The 24,056-nt window shown below is 43.4% G+C and overlaps 1 protein-coding gene across 2 annotated transcripts; it reads right to left on the bottom strand.

Annotated features, from left to right (window-relative positions):
- Positions 1 to 414: 414 nt before the first annotated feature.
- LOC147456766 (uncharacterized) lies at positions 415 to 17,195 on the bottom strand. 2 transcript variants are annotated; one of them, XM_086511905.1, is made up of 8 exons: positions 16,932 to 17,195; positions 16,577 to 16,687; positions 14,243 to 15,266; positions 14,000 to 14,092; positions 12,955 to 13,055; positions 12,748 to 12,794; positions 1,382 to 1,458; positions 415 to 1,304 (listed from the first exon to the last, which is right to left on the bottom strand). In XM_086511905.1, the coding sequence occupies exons 3-8, from the start codon at positions 15,263 to 15,265 to the stop codon at positions 987 to 989; spliced, it is 1,659 nt and encodes a 552-aa protein (XP_086368031.1). In that variant the 5' UTR covers position 15,266; positions 16,577 to 16,687; positions 16,932 to 17,195; the 3' UTR covers positions 415 to 986. The 2 variants fall into 2 exon arrangements, with proteins under 2 accessions (XP_086368031.1, XP_086368032.1); XM_086511906.1 differs by lacking the exons at positions 16,577 to 16,687; positions 16,932 to 17,195 and having other exon boundaries at positions 14,243 to 15,761.
- Between the last annotated feature and the right edge of the window lie 6,861 nt (positions 17,196 to 24,056).

Genomic DNA, 24,056 nt, shown 5'->3' with positions numbered 1-24,056 from the left:
ATATATGTAGAAGAGGCTAGCTAAATAGAAAATCCCTAGCATAGAGGCCCTTCATAGAAGAATCATTCAAGGGACATACTAAATGAAAGTCCACATGCAACACCCCCCAAAAACAAAACCAAAACAAAGGGCAACTACCTATAAATTTCAGTCCCAATGAAACTACATTTGGAACATTTAGACCTGTTCTATCAAGAACGCTAGCCTCTTCGTTATGTCCTTGGAATTGTTCCTACCATGACATCTCTCTCTTTCAATCTAGAACAAGCTCTCATGTACTTATCACAAACTCTCTCTCTCTCTCTCTCTCTCTCTCTCTCTCTCTCTCTCTCGTTGTCGATTGTCAATGCTCATGTTTCATTCATAATATGACCATTTGCATCATGGGGGTTAAACTTGGAATTGCAAAACATGGAGGTATAAAATCAACTTTCTAATTATATGAAACCAACTTTCTAGAGTATGATTGGAACTACTTTTGTAACTTGTTGTAAAGTGGTCCTCCTCCTCTGCGTCCTGAGGACTTTAATGAGACCAAATGGAGGCCACCAGTCTCTATCTCTATCTCTAAACTATACACGACAACAGCAAGGGCATGTGAAAAGAGAAGTTGATTACTCTTGTTGCCTCTGCTGGTTACTAGACGGAACAGGAACGGAACGGAACGGAACAATATATACGGCATGCTTTCTTTCCTTGTAGCCACAAAAAAGAACTGGATGGCACGCGAGCGGCATCAGCTTCTTCGTCGGACGCAGAGGAACGGGCCCTTCTTCACCTTGCAGATGTGATGCTCAAAGGTAAGGGCTCTCCCATTTTCCTTCTGCCTGTCTTGCATTGTATGCTTGGGTGGGTCCAGAAGTGCGGCACATACACAGAGAGAAAGAGAGAGAGAGTGCGAGGGAGAGAGAGAAAACCGAGAGCTGCAGCGTCAGCGTCAGCTGCTTCCTTGCCAGAGCCATGTGGGACAAATCAACTAACAACGTTTACTCTTTGAAGTCAAATATATCATCTAAAGACCTTTCATCAGCCCCAATGTCAGTAAATCCCTTGATAAGCTCACCCGGATCCTCCATATCCCATATGTCGATGTCAGATGCCAGTAGATCTGTGTCGCCGTTGTTACTACTGTTTCTCTCATCCTCCGTCCCTATCAGCTGCCTCATGTCATCAGACACGGACTCCTTTTCAGCTGGCCCAAGGCTTGCCTTATCACTTTCAACAGTTTCACTGCAAGGAGGGAGGCTCCTCCTCTCACTCATACTCAAGCACTTTGGCCACGCAGCTTTTTTCCCATTTATCATCTGTTTTAGCATCATCAGCTTTAGAAAAATACACACCAGAACATGTTTGTTTTGTACTTTAGGGATGAAACACTTACATATATTCCCGTTGCTGGATTTCTGTACAGCACGACAAAGTCCCCTTCTCGGAGGTGATGCGATTTTACAAAATTCCCTGTAATCAAAGTTACCTTGATTAGCCGTACATCATCATCCAACAACAGAGTTATTTTAAACAGAGAATAATCAATTCCACAGACTGACCTTAAGGAAAGGGAGGGATAATATCTAGCCCACACTGAAATAAGGTTTCCTACTAATACAAAACCTCTCCTAGACATGTTTCTCTAGTAGTTGGTTTGGGACATCTGTTGTTTCACAATCAGAGCTCATAGCATATCAACTGCTGCAGACAAATTATCACTCATGTGTTTGGTGCCATCTCCAAACTCCAGCCATGGACTTTGTAAGCAATAATAACCAAGCATCACAGTCCAACTTTTACTTTGCAAGGACGAGTGCCTTCCACAAAATGGGCATTCTGTGAGTGGAAGGTAGTAGTAGTTCGGAAACTCCTCTGCTGACAGGAAGAGGCAGCCATGTTAAAACAGTAGTGACTACAAGAGGGGGCTTGTATTAGTCTTTAGATAATATAGAATTATATACTCACCCTGCATCTCTGGAGCCATGACAGGAACTGGTTGTGTTTCTTGTCTGCATGCGTGTGTGAGTGCCTGAGTGAGTGTTTTTTTTTTTTGCACACTAAAGAGTGTGTTTCTATTACTAGAAAATACCCTCAGGATGCCCAAATGGTGTGAGCTTGTGTGTGCATGCATGCATGCATTCATGCCACGTATGCACATGAGTGTGTGTGTGTGTGTGGCATAGCATATATCAAGGTGTCACAGTATTTGGGCTCACTTCAGTACTTCAATTTTGGATAATTACCATTGGCATCTTCCTTTATACAGCTCAATCTCTTCTTATTGCCCACTTCTTCTGCAAGAAGCAGCATTTCTGAAGCAATAGATGGATTACTTGCAACATTGGGTTATAAAGATTTGATTGGCGTGACACCTAATAATATGCCAGCATCTCAGATAGTTACACAGTTAGTAAAGGATTAAGTGCTCGGAACAGACTATGAAGGCGTAGTCGGCCTCTCGAGAGGCTTGTATGGCACCATGGAAGCCTGTTGGACACTCCAAGCGAGGAATAAACAAAAACTACAAAATCATTGAACTTAGAGAGAGAGAGAGAGAGAGAGAGAGAGAGAGAGAGAGAGAGAGAGTCGACACGGCACGACAATGTTTTGCACCCTGAAGCACTGGCCCAAACACTAGCGTCCCTTCCGATATTTCTTTATTATTATGTCACTACAAGTACAACTCTCGAGGGTCCTCTTGCTCTTAGACTCTGCGTCTAGATGATCTGGAGAGTGAGGCCCCAAGGGTCCTTATAAATAGTACAAGGGATGCCCAAAAGGAGAGCCCCAAAAGCACTAAACCCCAAACACACCTGCTCCCAAAAGCTAGCGCTGAAATCTGCCCAAAACAGCCAACGCTTTCTGCGAAAATCCGTACCATGGCACTAGTAGCACAAAACCCAGAAAATCTGTCCTGTCCTGCCACGTCGTTGTTCGTACGGACTGCAATATCAACATGTCAACGCATTTTACGAAAATCAGCTGTAGAGTTTCAACTACTAGTTTTTAGGGTTTTAGGCCCCTCGGCGGTACTCCATAAGTTCTTTCAATTGGTTGGCTTAGTTTCTCTTGTCCACTTAGCCATTTCTCTTCCAGTTGGACGTGCCACATCATCACTTTGTGACATTCCCCCCTCTTGAAGGAATTGTAATCGCCCTCGATTACACTTGCAAAAACAGCCAAAGGACAAAAACTTTCTTCAATAGACATTGATGACTCTTATGTACTCATGCACCAAACTCCACCAATCCAACAATCCAACACAACTCTACAAAGACATCGATCACTGATCAATCACATTTCTGTCGAGGGTCTCAGATACAAATCTTGATCATTGTAACTATTTAGCAATCACATCTCTACGCCACGTTGATCTTTTCACGGATGTTGATCTACTAAATCTTGTTACAATCAGATTCATATCCTTTCATTTCACTTGTCAATCAAGCAAACCATGCCCATGACTATCCTCACAAGAAAGTACATACACATAGCATGCAATTCACACTAGCCCTGCTGGCCTCCCCTGTCCTTGGCACCTTAATTTGGATCTGTGGAATTCTCTAAATTTCCTTTCATTTCTCTCCTTGTACCCTAGGACCTGTGGAGATCCCCTTTCTTCTTGTGAATCCTCTGATGAACTTGCATCTGGTTTCCTTAGTTTGTCGGAACCCCCCCATGCGCTACCATTTGATTTTTGTACTGCTTCGGAATCGTGCGATGAGCTGTCATCTGGTTCCCCTGATTCATTCTTTACTGAAAGATTCTTACCCTGGTGAGGTGGTTACTATCTTGTCCGTAGGATAAGTCAATGAGCCGACCCGTCTTCCAAATCCTCACTTAGCATGTCCCATAAGTCTTTGAATAGAGTCAGACTTCTATTCTAGACAATACTTTCGAATCTCTTTTCGCAAACCACAGCAAAACTGCTCAATCTGGTCCCTTAAAGTAATCTTCTGAAACGAAGACACTCGCAAATAAGTATCCCAAAACCTCTGGTAGTAGTCATCCAATGTATCTGTCTTAGTCATTCTCAAATGATGCCAAGCCGTGATGACATCTCTTTCATATTCGTTTGATATCCAAGTTGACGTGAGAATTTTCTTGAATTTTACCCACATCGCACGCGCTCCTCTGCGTAGCAATAGAGTCGACCACCATGTCTGTGCAGTTCCTCTCAAGTAAGATGCCCCCTTTCGCACCTTGGAGTGTTCTATGAACCGAGCTCTAGAGAAGGCGACATCAAACTGTTGTGTAAACTCAAGGGCTCGATGGGTGTCCTGGTAGCTTGAAAACATCTCAAAACCTGACGGCTTGACCCCTTCCTTGAACTCCTTGATCTTCTTGCTCTCTACTCACTGTCAAAAGAGGACGAGCTCTTCTCTGAACTGCTAGATGGCTTGCATGCTTTCTAGGCTTTTTCAAAATTTTGCTTTGCTTGCTTTTCTTGCTTTTTCTCCAGTTGTTATGGCATTGGTTACTATCATGTGGGCTCAACAAAAGGAGATCTTTAAGCACGATGGACGAGAGTACAAAACTTTGCCGAGCTTGGGGCAAAGTGAAAGACAAGAAGCCTTGATCTTCTTCGATGGAGGAGCCAAGGCCAACTCCATTTCACCAGAATTGGCGGCGCAGCTCGAGATTACCCGCGATCGAATGGGACCACTTGCAGAGGCAATTCTAACGGCACTCGACAGGGATGTAGCCATTACACCTATCATTGGCAAACTTCGGTTGCATTATCAGGGGTATTTGGGACATGAGGATTTTTACATAATGCCTTTGGAAGGTTGTGATGTCCTCTTAGGAATTCCCTGGTACCACAAGAACGTCGTGGTCAACTATCGGGCGAGGGCGACATTGACCACAGAGCAGGGTAGAACCATTGTACTCGATATAAAACTTAAGGACGAGTCTGTCCCTATTCTATGGGCTTCGGCCATTTCTAGAAATCCAGTCTGTTTGTTTGCTCTATCTTTTTGAAAGAGAAGGATAGGACAAATATGTTTGAACTTGATAAAGAACGCGAAGATTTTCTCCATGCTCATACCAATTGCTTCTCAGAGGGCCTGCCAAGCGAGTTACCACCTGCTCGTCCTAAAGATCATACCATTGATCTAAAGACCTCTTGAAAAGGGGTCTTGTCCAGCTCAGTACTTCACCGTATTGCTCTCCAGTGTTGTTGGTTTTGAAGAAAGACGGATCTTGGAGAATGTGCATCGATTATAGAGCTCTCAACAAAATCACCATCAAGAACAGATTTCCGATTCCTAGGATCAATGATATACTCGACAGATTACAGAGATCCTCAGGTTTTAGCAGGATCGATTTGAAGAGTGGACATAATCAGATCCGAATCGCGCCGAGAGACGTCTACGATACAGCCTTTCGGGCAACTCTTGGGTTATTTGAGTTTTTGGTGATGCCTTTTGACCTAACCAATGCTCCTGCGACATTTAACCGGATGATGGACATGATTTTTAGAGAGTACAAACTATTCGTTGGCACTTTCTTTGACGATATCATTGTTTTCTCCAAGGATGAGACAGAACATAGAGAATATTTGCTTCAAGTCTTTCAGGCATTACGAGATCACAAGTTAGTGATCAATGCGAAGAAAAGTGAATTTTTACTACCAGAGATACACTTTTTGGGACACATTGTCTCAGCAGAGCAGGAGTGCAGATGGATCCGACCAAGATAGAGACTATCCGTGGTTGGCCCAATTTGAAGAATGTCCATGAAGTTAGAAGCTTCTTGGGATTGTGCTCGTACTACAAGCGGTTCATTCGAAAGTTTGCAGAGGTTGCTTCCCCTTTGCATATCTTGACACAGAAAGGAGTCCCTTTCTCGTGGGGACCCACAAAGATGACTGCCTTTCAGACTTTGAAAGAGAAATTGACTACAAGACCAGTTTTAACTTTTGACTTTGCCGGACTTGCAAAAGTCATTTGAAGTATATTGTGATGCTTGTGGTCGTAGTCTGGGTGCGGTCTTAATGCAAGAAGGCCATGTCATTGCTTACGAGAGCCGATTGTTCTCAAGGCCGGAATTGAAAGCACAAATTTATGAGAGCTTTTGGCGGTTATCCATGCTCTTACTCAGTGAGGGCACTACCTGCTCGGAGCGGATTTTACTGTCTTTACAGACCATCAAAGTTTACGCTACTTCTTGTCACAGAAGCAACCATCGAAAAAGCAAATGCGGTGGGCGAACATCTTGTCACAGTTTCACTCCCACATTGTCCATGTGCAAGGACAGAAAAATTTGGTGGCAGATGCTTTGTCTCGGAAGCCGTTGGTTCTGGCTATTTCTGAGATACATCATAGGAGCTTCGAGGATATGGTCGACCAGTATGCCACGAATACAGATTTTGCAAACATTTTCACACGGATATGGGATGGGGAGACAGTAGCGGGATATTCCATTCGGGATGGCTACTTGATGAGAAAAACCATGTCGTGCGTTACACACCCGTTGAGGGAAAAGGTTATGATTGAATGCCACTGTCCACCGTTTACGGGTCACCACGGCATTGCTACCACCATGAAAGGGATACTTTTTTTGGCCGAGACTCAAGAAGGATATGGACGAGTTTGTGCGCAGTTGCTTGGTATGCTAGAAGGTCAAGTTTGACAAGCATAAAGCACAAGGATTGTTACAGCTTTTGCCCATACTCACCCGCCCCCTAGGAAAGTATTGCTATGGATTTCATTTTTGATCTCCCAAGAACACAGAGTGGTCACGATGGTATCTAGACTGTTATTGACAGATTGAGCAAGCAGGCTCATTTCATTCCAATGCAGAAAATTGTCAAGCCGGATCACTTAGCGAGACTGTTTGTGGCCCAGATTTTAAGATTACATGGCTTGCCTGAGACGATTGTCGGAGTGTTTGTGGCCCAGATTTTCAGATTACATGGCATGCCTGAGACGATTGTCTTCGATAGGGACCCCATATTTACGAGTTTGTTTTGGAAGGCAATTTGGGAGAACATTGACACGCGGTTTGCAGTTCTCGTCATCTTTCTATCCGCAAACTCACAGGCAACCTGAGATTGCTAATTTAGTGGTTTTAGATTTATTTAAGTCTTATATCTCGGATCAAAAGACTCAATGGAAAAAGTATCTACCTTTGGTGGAATTTGCTTACAACAGCACGATACACTCTTCGACGGGAAAGGCGCCATTTGAGATTGTTGAAGGTGCTGTGAAGGTTCCATCCTTCCTAAGCACGAAAGATAAGATTTTTGAAGCTGATGATGATATGTGCGACTTAGACACGGCTTTTGCCAAGATCCACGAGGCTTTGCAGAAATCTAAGGAAAGAGAGAAAAAGGCAACAGATCGCCATCGTCGCGATTTAAAATTGGAGGAGGATGATTGGGTGCTCTCACGTTTTGAGAAGGCACGCGTGAGAAAGGAGGGAGGAAAGGAGAGGCTTTTTCCAAAGCTGAGTATGCAATACTACGGACCTTTCCAGATCTTCGAGAAGATCAAAGATCAACGATGTCTTCTTTTAATTGAAACTGCCAGACACTTGGAGGATTCACAATGCATTTCATGTGAGTCCTTTGAAACCTTTTAAAGGTGATGTGCCCGAAGATGGGAAGCTTGATGAGCAACCCGAAGTGGAGGAAAACGAGGAGATCCTTGTTCCTGAACAGATTTTGGCACATAAAGACAGAAAGAATAATGGTAAGTGAGAAGGCGGTTCTTGGTTAAATTCAAGAACTATCCTGCATTGGATGCGAAGTGAATGGAGGAGGACCTAGCAGATACTCCTCAGATTGTGAAACTTTACCTTGAAGCTTTTGGTTTAACATAGACTACTCCAAATGGAATCCAAAATCCAACTTGGCCAGAGATCTGGTGCAATGGGTTGCACAAGAGGGGAGTTACTCCGCTCCTTGTCAACAGATGCCTCGATTTTTGAATACTAGAGTCACTAATGTCTCTTTGAGCTTCAGGGATACTGAGAGCTGACAATATTCTGCTGTATGACTTTATGAAATGGAATTCCTGAATATGAAACTGATTTGTTCTTGACTTGTTTTTAAGTGCAAGAACTGATAGATGAAAATGATTGTAGCATTTTGGTCTGAATGATCTCGAATAGATATAGAGAGTCCTAAAATATTGGACACGCTATCTATCCCCAAGGCGGTGTCTAAGGTCTCTAATTGAGATTGAAATTAGTGACAAAAGCTTCACCTTGCGAGAGTAGGCTGAGCACCATGCCCGGCCCCCCGGCTCGCTAAAGTAAAAAAAAAAATCTCGAATAGACATGGTTGCAATAGGGGTTAGTCAATCGGACATCTTTGAGGTCCTAAGTGGATCTAGATACGATTGCTAACTGCATTGCTGATAAATCATGGTCTAAGATCCAAATAAATGTTGAATGTGATTTGTCATGTGATGTCCTATGATGTCTAGTGATGTCCTGTGATGTCGTGTGATGTGACTGTCGATTGGTACATGTGCTAGATGTGTGTTCCTAGTGCGTCGGTACTAACAGTCATTGTCTGCTAAGGCAATTTATGGCTTCTGTTTGTTTTGCAGACGTAATCGAGGACAATTACAATGCTTTCAAGAGGGAGATATGTCACAAAATGGTGACGTGACATAACGTTTCTCTTGCAGTGGCAGAGCCTCTCCCGGAAATGTTGACGCTGCTGACAGCATGACAACTCCGCAAATTGTGGAACATATGACACGTGGCAACCTGTATGGAATTCCGTGAATTTCGACGCTTTTTGCGGCAAATTTGGCGTTGTTTTTGGGCATTGCTTTTCTACGCAATTGTAAGAGAGAGAGAGAGCCAGCTTTTGCTTTATTTAGGGACTCAAGAGAGCTTGAGAGAAAACTCTTTTTGCTTTATTTTTTTAAAGCCTTTGAGTTTACCAGCTTTTGGGGCTCTGCTTTTGGCATCTCTTTAAATACGTAGGCAGGACAACATCTGGACGCAGAGGCTAAGAGTGAGCGCCTGTCCGCACTCTTGTACTTTGAACACAGATTAATACAAAAAGAAATGCCGAAAGGGACGCCAATCTTTGGGGCCAATATCTCTAGGCACAGAACTCCGCTAGGCCAGTGTCGAATCAATTGTGAACTCTGAACTGTTTTGAAGTGATCTTTTGTGTTGTCGCGGTAAATTCTCGACGAGTGTCCAAGTCTATTACAAGCACAACAGATTTGGTTTCGGGTCCTTTGGCTGATGCTAGCTATTTTCACAACACGACAGTACACTTGGAGGAGAGCTACTTGGTTCACCCTCACGGGCCCTGCACTACAGTTTGAGATATCCTCCACCAGCAAGATGATAGTGATACAGGGCAGTCGACCTACACTCCAACGTACTACAGAGCTTACTCCACTGGAGTGGTGCAGTGAGAGAGAGGTGTGTTGGGAGCTCGTCTGTGGCCTGACAATCTGGTTCATCTGGCGGGCCCACTGTTTCCGCATCTTCAAGGCTCGCCTTATGCCACCAACGGAGGCTGTTCGAGATTTTTGGTTAGATCTGATCTATACTCTCAGGGGACAGTTTTGGCAACTCTGACCACATGCGGAAGCGTAGAGAGGAGTTCCTTCGACTCTGGCGCCTTGGTCCCGGGTGAGGTCAACTGACACTATCGTCCATCTGTGTGTCTTTTCCCTCCCCTCCTCCCATCTCTTGATTTAGCCCTCATTGTACATATGTTGGTTTTTATTGGGAGACTCTCCCCTTATGGTTGATTTAGCCCTCTCTAGTAGAGGTGGTTGTGGCCCTTTGGACAGTTTTATTAACTAATAGAAGGATCTCTTTCTTGGAAAAAAAAAGCACCAATGCAAATTGCAAAAATCCGTACAGATTGCCACATCACCAGTCAACGCAAAAAGCGAGATTCTGTACAAGCTATCACGTCAACAGCCCGCGTTTCACAGGCGTTGGTACAACTGCCACATCAACACGTCGTACAACTTGCCACATCATTTGTCTGTACTATTGTTCGTACTGTCTAGCCAGGCAATACTGCGACGTCATCATTTGTCACGTGACACATCCAACCCTATGTGTCCATGGACAAGCTACAGCATGATCAGGGTTCAGTCAATCCAGTCAAGTCTAGATTAGAAGTGATCTGGCACTTCTGTGAGTCTATTCGTAGACCGTGCATGCCCAGTCACTTAGCATAGATGCATATCCTCTGGTTGCACACAACATGATCATCAGTATTCCCTTCAGAATCCATCAGATTCAGTTAGGAAAATTTTCCAGTGCATTTAGCCTATTTTTCCTATTTTTGACATTTTTCACTTATTATTTTTAAGTGACTTTCCAACAAAAGTAGGTAGGACAATTTTACTAAGTTTGTATATAAGCAAACCCAAGTTAGCACTCAATGGCAGAAGAGGCAACAGGAGCTCCCGCTCAACAGGCACCTTGTCAGCAAGAACCCATCAACCCTAGCGTTTGTAGATTCCCTCTCCAAGCCCTGGCGTTTTTGGACATTCTCAGCAGTACCTCCCATTTCCTTGCGTTTTTCCAGTCTTGCATCATCGCTATCAACACTTAGCCCCTAGCGTTTTCCAGATCATCGCCAACAGTACCAGAATTTCAGCGTTTTCCAAATCATCACCAACAGTACCAAAATTTCAGCGTTTTCACTAACGCCAGCAAGCAGCCCCAGCGTTTTTGGTTTTCAGCCATAAATACATCAGATGGTCAGCGTTTTCAGCCCTATTGGACAGCAACAGATTCAGCCCTAGTTGGTTGCAGAAGAAGCTCATTTTCAGCCAATAAAAACGCAGCCAAAACAGTCATTTTCAGCCACCGAAACAGCCCCGAAATTCAGCAGTTAGAAGACCACAGATTTCAGCCCTAAAGTCGTCGTCATCAGCATAGTCCCAGATGCACATCAGTCCATTGCATCGTCATTGTACCACTTTGTGCAATCAATAAGTAGACCACTCTCGAGGGCCTTCGAAGGAGGGATTTACGTCTCTGGTGTCATATCTCTCTTCTCTCTCTATCTCTCAGTCTCATACACTTGCACGCATAGTGTCCATTCACTTTGTTTGTGTCCATTGCACTCTCATTAAGAACGGAAGGTTCTCCCTTCCATAAGAACAAAAGAAACCTTGAGCACTGTTCGGAGCACTCATCTTGAGCAAAGCGCAAACATTCATTCCGCTGCACCTAACATCATTTTGTGACAAACCCAAGTTCTTAATCCCTCGCTCAAGATACTCCACAATCTCCAACTAGTACAACTGCCAACACTTTCACTCGACAACTACCTCCTTCAAGACATGGCCCAATACCGATCCGAAGAAAGGTGTTATAAATGTGGCCTCCACAGCCATATTGCATGGGGCTACTCGGAAATCTTCAATAACAAAAAATCATCCTCGTATGAAAGCATAGAAAACCAAAAATATCGGCCCTCAATTGGATTGATTTTTTATTTGATAGGTATTCCTACCGTCGATGCATCCAATGAACCATGGGAAAAGTTAAAGGTGAAGATGCCCTTATCCTCTTCGATTCAAGCTCTATGAAAAATTCTATCTCCCCATAATTAGGTAATGAGGAATATGCCAAGGGAAAACAAATTGAGACACAAATGGCTAATGGAATATACACGTCATCAACACCATTGATCAAATCACTTCGACTACAAGTTCAGACATTTACAGTTCCAGTTGCCTTCTACATTAAGGATTTGGAAGGATGTGATGTTCTACCAGACATGCCTTGTTTCTACAAGTATCATGTCCGTTTTAACACAAGAGAAGAACCATCCAATTGAAGCATAAGAACAAAGAGTTGGTGTTGAACTTATATAATCAAGCTACTCGAGGAGCGACAAAAGATGAAGAATCACGAATCAAAGGAAAGAAACTATGATTAAAGATTGTTGATGAGCTGACAATTCTATTGTACAAATTTATGATTGATAAAGATTATGATTATGACTAAGAACTATGATCTTGGGGTGTGTGCACACCATAAACAAGATCCAATGACCTTTACAGGCATTGGGCTAAGAATATGATCTTGGGTGTATGATCGACACCACAAGCATGATCCAATTACCTTTTATAAGCATTGGCTATGAGATTGGCTATAAGATCGATTTTCAAATGCAACCGAGGTGTCTGCAACTAGCTTTTATGTCCGCCAGAGATACAGAGGCACGGAGGTACGCTTCTATAGCCACATACAAAGACACGGGTGGGATTCACAACTTACAATTTTTTTCCAAAGGACCACACCCTCTCCACTCCCAAATCCATCTAGAGGACTAACTCTCCAACAAGCCGAGACGAGCCAAGCCAACGACGCCCACGTGTTACCAGATGCCAAGCCACATGACTCCACCCGCAAGTAGATCGAGGAGATCCAGACCCCAAGTGTCGAGCTGATGAGGAGAGACAAGCCCAGATGATGGTTGATCCAACTGCATTTATTCAAGAAGCCCTTGCTCTCGATCCTCCCATGTACCACATTTTACACCCCCTTATTAGCACAAGATGGTGCTAGCTAGCTTGATGTATCTACATGGTTGTACTACCCTAAGCATATAGAAATGCACATATCCTGCTTTCATAAAAGCATTTCTAAAGTACAACACTCAATCAACCTTAGATCAACTGTCCTACAGTTTGTTGAAAAGAGAGTAGTGGATAGTCACCAAATAATCTAATTGTTCTCTGGATACAACTCACTTCAAAAGAATACTTTATGTACATACATATTGAATGTCGATGATCTAACCTGTGGATTCCAGTAAATACATTCGGGTCTTGTTATTTGGCCAGAATCTGTAACAGTCCATATGATGGGTCAAGAATCAGAATGCTATGAAACCTTCCATATTTATGTTAAAGAGTTCATAAGAGGATATGTATGAATAATGTTACAAAGTCTTTTTTGTGTTTTTTCAAGTACAAGGATACAAAAAAGTGTGCTGCTGGAGCATACCTGAATCGCAGCTCCCAAATCTGGGATGTCTGCAAATCTTGAAATGGTATTTTTAGACCCTCTTTGGTGTCCAGACGGGGAAGTTTCTCCTCGGCCTGCCTCTGCACATTAGCCTCGTATAAGAGCATTCCAGATGAAGGAGACATTAGTGCCAACTGTAATCTTTTAAGTAAAGCACAAGGCTATTACAAAGACCAGAACGAAAGAAGCATGCCTATTTTTCAGCTAAGGGTAGATCAGATTTATTTCACCATGTACGAGCAGCAAACTTCAAGGCCCATCAACAGTGTACAAGCACGCTACACATAATGTGCCATATCTGTCAAATGTCATGCTTAAACAACATGATTTCTCTGAGTACCATTTGGATTCATAACTTTCAGAGCCTCTGCATACCCCCACCTGTGTCAACCTAACCAAGCTAAGCTTCAAAACTAACTAGGATAGTAGCCATCATTCATAGGGTCATTCAGGGGTATACTTTGTTCATGAGTATTGTGCCAAATGTAATTGACAACATGTAGGTATGCATATAAGTTACCTACGAAAATTTATTCTACGTGGTGCTTTATGAGCCTTTTATGAAGATGCTTTGTCTGGAGCACATATTACAAAGATTCTACGGTAAATCCCAGTGCAGAAAACAGAGGTTTTCCTTCCCACACAGAATTCTGCTTAGTCAGATGTCATGATAGGCGAATGGTTCACGAAAGAAAGTTCTACTTATAGAATTAAGTGCGTAGCATGTTTGAATAGACTCTTGGTGGGGTCATTTAACTGCTTCCTCACAATCAGTAAAAATATTCTCTTTATCTTTCCTAATTAGATGGTTTATATATAAGACCTATTTCTACTGTTTACATTTAGAGGGTGGCAGCTCTGTTGTTCACAGTTGGACATTCCTGAAAAAAAAAAACATGTTACTTACATGCCAGACAATGCTGAAGCAAGTTTCTACTTTGGGATATCATCAACTGAAAACAAATGCTCGTGCTATGGGGACAAACCCTGGGTCTGAAAAATTTTCAGGGTTTGCATTGCCTACCTTTGGAAGAATAATCCGACCAAGGCTACCCACATCACTTGGTTTCAATTCCTTTTCCAGAAGGAATTGTAGGTCTGAAGCTCCAACAATGTTCTGCAAGACAAACATAGAAAGGATCAAGATCACGGGATCAAACTAGAGGGCCACTGAACAGTGATCTTTATTGCATCATCTCATGTCCTGCAAGATTCTTGCTTGCATTGTGGGTTGCATCTTAAGTATTACTGTTTTGAAGAATCATACCGTGTTCCATGCCAAAGAGCTTGTTGAAGCACCAAAGTTTGTGGAAAGATGATTGTAGTTCATGGCACGCTTTCTTTGTCTTTGAATTCGTCTTCTGCATGCCTCTGGTACTGTCGCTAGTAGCAGTGGTTGAGGAGTTAATAACACAGATTGGCACTGGCTGCTCTGTTTTTCTAAAGGGGCTATGTTATTCATAGAAACAACACTTGTACTGCTATTCTGTAGCGTTGTTGCTTTAGATATGGACAAGGCAGAGTATGGGGAACCTGGGGTGCAGAGGCTCCCCTGTTCAGGATGCTTGACGATTGCCGGAAAAGTCACTTGCCTCTGAAGTTTGTGTAAGGGCAACTGTTCAAAAGATGCAGAATTTGGAGTTGTATAAGGGATATCCCGGGCAGTGCCAAGTGGATATGGTTGAAACACATCCCCTGAAGACATGTTGGAGTAGCCTGCTAACGAGCAACCAACAAACTCGCACAATGGTAAGTCATTACCCGGATCAACAAGTCTTGGTATGCCACTGTCTGAAGCGAATGTGACATCTTTGAACCCAGGAGAGCAGCAGAGTTTCTCGAACTCACAAAAATCAATCCCACATTTTTTGGCCATGTCCTGTATGGAAGCCCAGAAGCTACATTCGGAGCTTTGTGTCTTGAAGTCATCCACAGCCAGTTTGTGCTCAAGCTGAACCATCACGTAATTCAGTAACTCAGGCAACCTGGCATTATTTGAGTTCTCCTGTCCAGAGGGTAAATTTTTGGCAATCTGTCTTAGTCCTTCTAGCCAACCTCCGTACATGCTACATCTTGGTGATAAGGGATTCTCAGTTTTTACTTTTTTTGTCTGTGGAAGCACTTCAAAATTAACATGGTCAGAGGCTATATCTGGCAAAAATTTTGTAGGTACGGGCAGTGACTTTGCTTCCAGCAAGGAATCCTGAGCAGCTTCTACAGGCTTTGTAGGGTTGATTGTTTGTGCAAAATGCAAATCTGATTCAGTTGGATGAGTATGCCAAAATTCCATCCTGCAGAGAACCCAAAATTGTTTGGTGTAAAATCAAACATTGAAATGCAGTGGCAAGGAAAATGAGCATGCTTGTATGGAAAGCAATCAGTTCTTTGACAGATTTTTAAACATAATTTGTCAGCTGTAAAAGCAGATTAAAGTTATTCATTGTCTCAGTCTCGAAGCACAAGGCTTGATAGAAATGTTTTCAAGCCTTCTACTTTGTGCACTCAATAGCAATAGGAGGGTTGGTATGTAATAGAAATGTTTCCAAGCCTTGTAACTTTGTCCACCCAATGGCAATAGCAGGGTTAGTATGCACATGATTCGTTTAGTTATAACAGCCGACCAAATTCTGGCAATCCAAGCAACCCACAATTTGCAGCAAAAGTTGTGATACACTTTTGTATTGGTAGTTTCGAAATTTAAGAGAAAGAGGTGTAAGACACCCAACACTGCCAAATCTTCGGGTGGCCTAACAAAGGCTAAAAGACAATTGAAACAGGTGGCTATATAAGTCTTGCTACGCATCCCACATTGGAACTTACGGTCCTCAATGCATAACATGTTTTTTGCAAGTTGCATGGCTTAATCAGTTTTCAACTTAAAGATTAGTGTCTGGTTAAACAACTTAAAGTTAGTGTCTGGTTAAAGCTACAAGTTACATTGGCTTTTGCCATTCCCACCGAAATAAAATTGTAGAAGATACTCGTCGGTTCCTTCCAACATTTCAGGCATCACTAAAAGGAATTTTGCTTTAAATGGTTCCTCCAAATTTGTCAGAATAAAAACAAGCATCCTACATAACAGGTTGTACGTTTTAACAAGGCTGAAATAGTATGAGCATTGGATACTTCAACACAAATAGACTGCAACCGTTGAATATTGTTGTCATCAAGGGTTAATACCATGGATGTACCTAAGAGTACACTAGCACTATTCATGTATAACGGTGCAAAAGGCACAACCACGTCAACCAGAATGGAGTTTTGGACAGCCAAGCCGGTAAACCTAATTTGTAAGTTTTATAGATTGTATGCCAGATAAAGGACACTCTACTTAAAAAAGGCCTAGTTCTAAAACACTCAGAATTGACTATAGTTACTTACTGCTCAAACAACAATCAGCTGTACATTGCAGGGGTGAGAGAATGATGCTTGCTAGGAACCTTGGGCAAACTATCGGCAAATTGAAACTATCGAACAGTTCTTGCTCTTGTCAGCTTACAATGGTAGCGATGCTTGTGTTCAAACGCTTGAAAACGTTCTTAATATTTCATAGAACGAATGACAGGAGGAAAGCAGTTTTGCCAGTTTTCCGGTGACTTACTTGAAGGCAACCTGCAAGGCAAAATCGGAGGTGGCAAGGAAAAATTGAGGTCTGCTGAGGTCTGCTAGGCTTCAAATCCGTCCTTCCAAAATCTGCAGATGGAAGCGCTTTCTGTGAAAGTAGCACAAGGAGCAGTTAGCAATTGCTTCAATATGAGCAACGAGATGCTCTTCCGCTACATGATCACCATAGCCGCAATCTTCTGAATGGAAGATAATGAATAGAAAGCGCAGTTTCTAGAGCTGTGCTCGTCCAGAGAAGCGCGGATGCGCAGGAAATGGAAAAGTATTTGAGGGAGTAATTGGCGGAGAAATGTCTGAACGTTAGGGTTTACGGAGAAAGGGGAAGGGAGCACCTTATTTTACAAATGTCGCAAGAGTGCTGCTCTCGTCCAGGTGGCCGCAAACTGCTGCAGCAGGGGCGGAGGGGCCCTCAGCGGGGAAGACGGAGAAGGCGGGAATGGAGAAGAAAGGAGAGGAGAGGAAACGAGGGAGGCTCCATTTTTCGGGTGAGGGTGCAGGGGGAGAGCACTGCCGTTCTACGCAGAGTGACGAGAGGTGGTGGTGGTCTAAAAACAGGCAGATTATCTCGCCAAACTAGGCTTTGGCCTCATCTTTAGCGCCCCTTTAAGAGTGAGTTAACTGGGAGTCTGGAGATTATTGGTGGATGGACGGCAAAAGCTTCCTACTTTCTCTCTCCTCTCTCTTCTAGGCTACTCTCGCTCTCTCATTTACTCCCTTGGGTCGCTGTCCTCATCATCCCCCTTATTGCACATACGGAGCATCCCCGATTTTAAATTGATTCGATGGACCCCTTTTATGTTATAAAATTTGCATTACTCATACAGCCTTAGCCTTTGCCTAGAAAAGGAAAATGTTTTAAAAAAATGATTTTGCCATAGTACCCCAAGTACACAAACTCTTAAGCCGATATATCTTCTTCTCATTCCTTCCAAATGACGTCGTTTTTGCATATATATAGCCCAGCCCCCACTCAAACCAAACAACGTTGGATTGTATACCTATTGGGCTTCTCACTTGGGAAGTTGGTGATGGAGTGAGTACTCATGGCACCACCTCGTTGGACACTTTCCTAATCTCCATTGTCACACCAGAATGCAAAGAGCTCCTATAAACACTTAAGCAATGCTTGCTAGAAGGCAATTGCTAAGAGCCCTCCAAAGGTTGTTCTTGCATGTTCAGGTTACGCGGACTTTTCGCTAGCTGAGACCCCATTCCATTTCTTTATTCACACCCTTTATGAGCTTCCATCTTAGACATATGTTGACCACGGGGGGGGGGGGGGGGGGTTTCGACTCTTGTTATCAGGTGGTTTGTTAGTCTATCAGATATCTGTGTCTATTATAATTGGATTTATGGAAGGGAATGCTAGGGTATCGAGGAGGGGATAACTGTTTTGAGTTTATCTTTCCTCTCAAATAACTTTACATCAAAGAGGGGCAATTGGATGTACACATATTACCTCCCCCCTCCCTTATGTGTGGGTGTCAAGGAAGAGGTCTTGTCGACCAAATCATTCTATTTCCTACGATTTACCCCCTGCGTGTGGGGGGCGCCTCAACATAAACCCACCATGTGATGGGTCTCCTAAACCATGCAAGATAGGCACCACTAGTTTGAGTACTTGGAAGTTTGGATAATTAAGCCCCATTCAGACATGAGCCTACGAGGCTTAAAACATTGTATGACTGAGTTTTTAATAGAGAGATATTGTTCTACACTATGTCTCTCTCCCTGAGCTCTCTTCTTGCAAATGTAATATGTCATATACATGTCTATGTCTATTATAATCGGCTTTATAGAGGGGAATGTTAGGGTACCCCAACATGAGGAGGGGGTAACTCTTTTGAATTTATCCTCTCCCCCAAATAACTTTACCTCAAAGAGGTGCACCCTTTGTTGTCCCAACAGGAGCCAATCATAGTACCATGATGGTTAATTGGGGAGCCTTCTCATACGAGTTTTCTTAATTTGGAGTGTGTGGTTGTGTCACCGAACGAACTCGATACCACTAAAACTTTTTTTAAACTCGCCTTCACTATTTTAGCCTATCCTCTTGGAAAAACAAGGGGATGAAGGCATGCAAAGGAGGTTAATGTATTTGGAGGAAGGGGGGGAGAAGGAAAGGAGAAAGACATCTTCTTCTTCGTGGACTTCTCCTTCTTGGTCAACTAAGAGTTTTTTGGCATCGGCTTGCTCGTCGGAAGGGGAAGAGCATGCTCTTCTTCTTTATTGATCTGTTCTTGAGCTAGCTTGCAACTTGTAGAAGGCATTAGAGGAAGATGTAGATATGTGTGTGTGGCTAATGAGAGAGTCTCCAAGTGGGATAAGGTCATTAGCTCATTCAGCGTAGTTCATGAATCTTCTATGGCTCACGCATAGCATGTGATGGTATGGCATGCACATCTCATAACAAATAATAAGAGGGAAAACCCATGGCTTGGGATACCCTACAAATTCCCCCTTAAACCTGCTACAGCCGGAAGACATAGCATCCCTGCAAAATACCTCGAATAGCATGATAGAAACAACAAAATGTTACCATATACATGTGGTAGTGATGTGTGTGAACACACTAGGACCGCCGGGGCATTTTTTCCCTCTTTAGGAGGTTTTTTCCCCCGTGCATCATATATACGCCCATCACTCTAGGGCTATCTATCTTTCCATTGCACACTAAGGAATACACTCTCTATTGTGTGCCTTGAGCTTCCTTCGTCTTCTCCAAGCTGTGTGTGTTTCTCTGCAACCCTAATTCCAACAATTGGTATCAGAGCAGGTCACGTCCTCCCGGGCTTAGTCGCCAGCTGCTCCAGCACACGCCTGCTCACTTTCTCCGATTTCAATGAGCTCAGAATTTTGATTTGGGCTCATTTCGGCCTCCGTTTCCACTACGGGCAGTACTGCACATGCTATTTCGTCATTTTGTGCAGATTTTCTGTCAGTGCCGTTTTCTGCATAACAGGTGCCTTATAGTCTTCTACGGTTTGTGCTATATAGCACAAGTTGTTCCCGCTCCATTTCTCCTATTTTCGGGCAGTTTTCACATCAGGTGCAGCATTTACCATGGCTGACAACAACAACACAGATGTGTTCAAGATGTTTGCTGCTGAGGACAGGTTGGATGGGGACAACTACCCTATGTGGGCTTATATGATGCAACACGTTCTTGTGTCAAAAGGTGTCTGGAACATTGTGCAGGGCATTGATGTACGTCCTGGTTCTGAAGATGTAGGCGATATTGAGGATGTTGCAGGTCTTGCTGCAAGGATTGCAGCTGTTAGAGTTGTTTTGCCTACAGCAGAACAAGCTCGTTGGGATGTTAAGGATGCGCAGGCTCATGCATTGATTGCGTTGTCTGTGAAGCGCACCATTATTCCTCACATCCGTTCAGCAAAATCTGCAAAACAGGCTTGGGATATTCTAGCAGGTCTTTATGCAAGCCGCAATGAGGCTAAAATTGCTTTGCTGCGTAAAGAGCTAGAGTCGAAGATTATGCATGAGGAGGATGATATGGACACTTTCCTTGCTAGTGTCAAGGATATCAATGAGCAACTCATTTCTGCAGATGAAGTCATTTCTGACAGTTCCCTTGTACAGACTGTTCTTGATGCCTTACCAGATTCCTACCAGACTTTTGCTAGTACTTGGAGACTGATGACCCAAGGAAATCCTGAAGTTGTCAAGTTTGATGCATTATGCACATTGCTGTTGCAAGAGTCACTTTCTAGAAAAAACAGGACTAGGCAGCGTGCAGTTGAACAGGCTTTTATTGCTTCTCAAAGAAAGGGTGGTAACAGTAATGCAGCCACTTCTTATGGTTCTACTGCGAGTGGCAAAAATTCTGTTCCTAATGCTTCTGCTGGCAGCACTTCGTCTGGAAATTCTGGTGATAAGGGCAAAAAGAAGATGCGTTGCCATTATTGTAAAGCCAATGATCACTTGATCAAGTCGTGTCCTAAGTTGAAGGCCAAAGAGGCTAAGAAGAAAGAGGGTGGTTCCACTGCAAATGCTGGTTCCACTACAAATGCAGCCATTGTTGAGTCTTCTGTGAAAGGAGATTTTGATGCTGATGTTGATGCAGAATGGGCTTTTAGCGCAGAGTGCACTTACAATCCTGCTGTCCATGATGCATGCTTGTCAGTTGCTGCAGATTCACATGTGTGGTATTTCGACAGTGGTGCTACAAAGCACATTACCTCACATCATGAATTGTTTACCTCTCTCGAGTCTGTCCCTCATGGGAATTCAGTCACTTGTGCCAACAACGCCTCTTATCCAGTTCAGGGAGTTGGAAAGATTGTGCTCACTGCTGCTAATGGCAGTTCCTTCACACTTGTTGATGCACTTTATGTACCTGGGATCAAGAAGAATCTATTGTCTGTATCCGCACTTGCTAGACTTGGACTTGTAGTCAAATTTGTGGATGACAGATGTACAGTTCATGATCTCAGTTTTGGTGATGAAATTGTTGCATCTGGGCTTTTGTGCCGTGGGCTGTATAAGCTCACTTTGTATGACAAGTGTGGGCAAAATTTTGCAAATGCTGTTGCAGATTCAAGGGCTATTTCAGATGCAAAACTTTGGCATGCACGTTTTGGTCATCTGAATTTTGCCAGTTTGCTGCGTTTGCAGAAATCTGATATGGTTGCTTCTTTGCCGCCTCTTGAAGCACCTATCAAACATGTTTGTGAAGGCTGTATTCTGGGTAAAATGCAGCGTTCTAAGTTTCCAAAGGATGGTTCAGTTAGGGCCACATGCAGGTTGCAGCTTGTGCATAGTGATGTTTGTGGGCCCATGCAAACTCCGTCCTTGGGCAATTACCTGTACTTCGTGACTTTCATTGATGATTACTCCAGGCATGCATGGGTATTTCCGCTTAAAGCAAAGTCCGAAGTTTTTATGTGCTTCAAACAATTTTTGGCTATGGCTGAAAATGTCTCAAAATGTACTATGGGCACCCTCCGTTCCGATCGAGGGGGGGAGTATATGTCTCATGAATTTAATGCATTTCTGGCTAGTCGTGGGATAAAACACCAATGTACAGTGCCTTATACACCTCAGCAAAATGGTGTTGCTGAGAGGAAAAACGGGTCACTAACGGAAATGGCACGATGTATGGTCAAAAGTCAAGCTTTACCGCATTCTTTTTGGCTTGAGGCCATCATGTGTGCCACTTATGTACTTAACAGGTGTCCTACGAAAGCTTTGCAGTCTATTACTCCATATGAAGCATGGCATGATAGAAAACCTTCTATTGAGCACATGCGTGTTTTTGGCTGTTTGGCATATGCTTTGGTGCCACAAGTGCAGCGCAGAAAATTGGATGATAAGGCTGTCAAATGTATTTTTGTTGGTTATAGTGCTGAAAGCAAAGGTTACAGGTTGTATCACCCGCAAACAAAACGTATTTTGGTTTCACGGGATGTAGTGTTTGTGGAAGATTCTGTTCAACCCTTGCTGTCATGTACTAGAGACAGTAATGTAAGCTCACAGGACATTTATGACACTTTGTTGCCTCTTTTCAGTGGTGGAAATACGAATGTAAGTTCCAATGAGGCAAATGTACAGCCTATGGGGGTTTCTGAAAATATTTTAGAACAGCCTATTACTGATGCAGATGTACATGATGTACTTGATGAGGAAAGGGCTGAAAATGAGCAGGCTAGAGGTATGCCAAAATGGCTGGTGCACACTTTGCGTGACAGTAAATTGGATGCACCTTTATCTAGTCGTACTCGTTTAGGCTCTCGCCATGCATCTTATGCATCAGATTGTTATGCTTTGGCTGTGTCTAGTTTACATGATGTTGAGGAGCCTCTGTCTTTTGATGAAGCACAGAATTCAGAAAATTGGATTGCTGCCATGAAATCAGAATATGATGCACTTATAGAGAATGACACATGGACTTTATGTGAATTGCCTCCTGGCAAAAAGGCCATTGGTACGAAGTGGGTTTACAAGTTGAAACGCAAGCCGGATGGTGAGATCGATCGCCATAAGGCTCGACTTGTTGCAAAGGGTTATGCACAACAAAAAGGCATAGATTATGAAGAGACTTTTGCTCCCACTTGTCGTATGACTACTGTGCGTTTTCTATGTGCATTGGCAGCTCATTTTGGTTGGGATGTACATCAATCAGACATTGTTACTGCTTTCTTGAATGGTGACATATTTGAGGAAGTTTATGTAACGCAGCCTCGCGGTTTTGTCATAAAAGGACAAGAGGACAAAGTGTGCAAATGTAAGAAGGCTTTGTATGGGTTGAAGCAATCTCCTCGTGCTTGGTATGAGAAAGCTGACACTCATTTGGTTAAACGAGGCTTTCGTAACAGTCCAACAGAAAGCACATTGTATGTAAAGCGTGAGGATGATGTATTTCTCATTGTGGTTCTTTATGTTGATGATTTGCTGATCACTGGACCAAATGAGAGACATATTGCTGAATTTAAGGCTGATTTGAATGCTACTTTCAAGATGAAAGATTTGGGGCTGTTGCATCATTACTTGGGTATACAGTTTAAGCAGTGTGATGGTGGTATTGCCTTGTGTCAGAAAAGTTACATAGAGACATTGCTATGTAAGTTTGGACTTGAGGATTGCAAACCTATTGCCACTCCCATGGAAACAGGTTTGAAGTTGAGTCTACATGATGCTGGCGATCCTGCTGATGTCACTCTTTACCAAACTGCTGTTGGCTGCCTCATTTATGTATGCAACACGAGGCCAGATATTCAGTTTGCAGTCTCGCAGGTCAGCAGATTTATGCATAGCCCAGGGTCTAAGCATTGGCAGGCTGTCAAGAGGATTTTCCGCTACCTTAGTGGCACTTTACATCTTGGCTTGTTTTATCCCAAGGGGGGATCATTGCCGCCAGACTTACATGCTTTTTCGGACTCAGATTGGGCTGGTTGTTTTGACACGCGAGTGTCCACAAGTGGTTTTTGTTTCATGCTTGGCAGTTCATGTATATCATGGTTGAGCAAGAAGCAACCTACTGTGGCCACTTCGAGTTGTGAGGCTGAGTACAGGGCAGTCTTCACAGCTACGGTTGAGTGTGTATGGCTCAGACGCCTTATGGCTGACTTGGGTGTTGGACAGGACACTGCCAACACTATCTACACTGACAGTCAGAGCGCATTGGCAGTTGCGAGGAACCCAGTTTTTCATGCTCGCACAAAGCACATTGAGGTGCATTACCACTATGTCAGGGAGAGGCTCTCAGCAGGAGAGATCAGCTTGGCTTATGTGCCAACACAGGACAACCTTGCAGATCTTTTCACAAAGGCATTGTCTCGTGAGAAGCTTGAAGCTTTCCGCAAAGCTTTGGGCTTACTCCCCTTTGTGGACTGATCCTGTCCTCAGGGCATGGCACTTCCCTTTACTCATGTGCCAGCTCTCGTTCACCGCATCACTCCAGGGGGGATTTGTTACCATATACATGTGGTAGTGATGTGTGT

Source organism: Adiantum capillus-veneris, chromosome 5 (genome assembly GCF_014529385.1).
Source record: "Adiantum capillus-veneris isolate H3 chromosome 5, ASM1452938v2, whole genome shotgun sequence".
In the NCBI taxonomy this organism is placed as follows: domain Eukaryota; kingdom Viridiplantae; phylum Streptophyta; class Polypodiopsida; order Polypodiales; family Pteridaceae; genus Adiantum; species Adiantum capillus-veneris.
The sequence above is the reverse complement of the archived record's forward strand: the minus strand, read 5'-3'. Positions and strand labels throughout refer to the sequence as shown.

What these genes read in the sequence shown, in the direction of transcription:
- LOC147456766 (XM_086511905.1), bottom strand. Translation starts at nt 15,265, where the DNA reads ATGGAATTTTGGCATACTCATCCAACTGAATCAGATTTGCATTTTGCA. An exon ending in GCTCTTTGGCATGGAACACG is followed by an intron (nt 14,093 to 14,242) that starts GTATGATTCTTC and finishes TTTGTCTTGCAG; the next exon opens with AACATTGTTGGAGCTTCAGA. An exon ending in GTATTTACTGGAATCCACAG is followed by an intron (nt 1,459 to 12,747) that starts GTTAGATCATCG and finishes CTTTGATTACAG; the next exon opens with GGAATTTTGTAAAATCGCAT.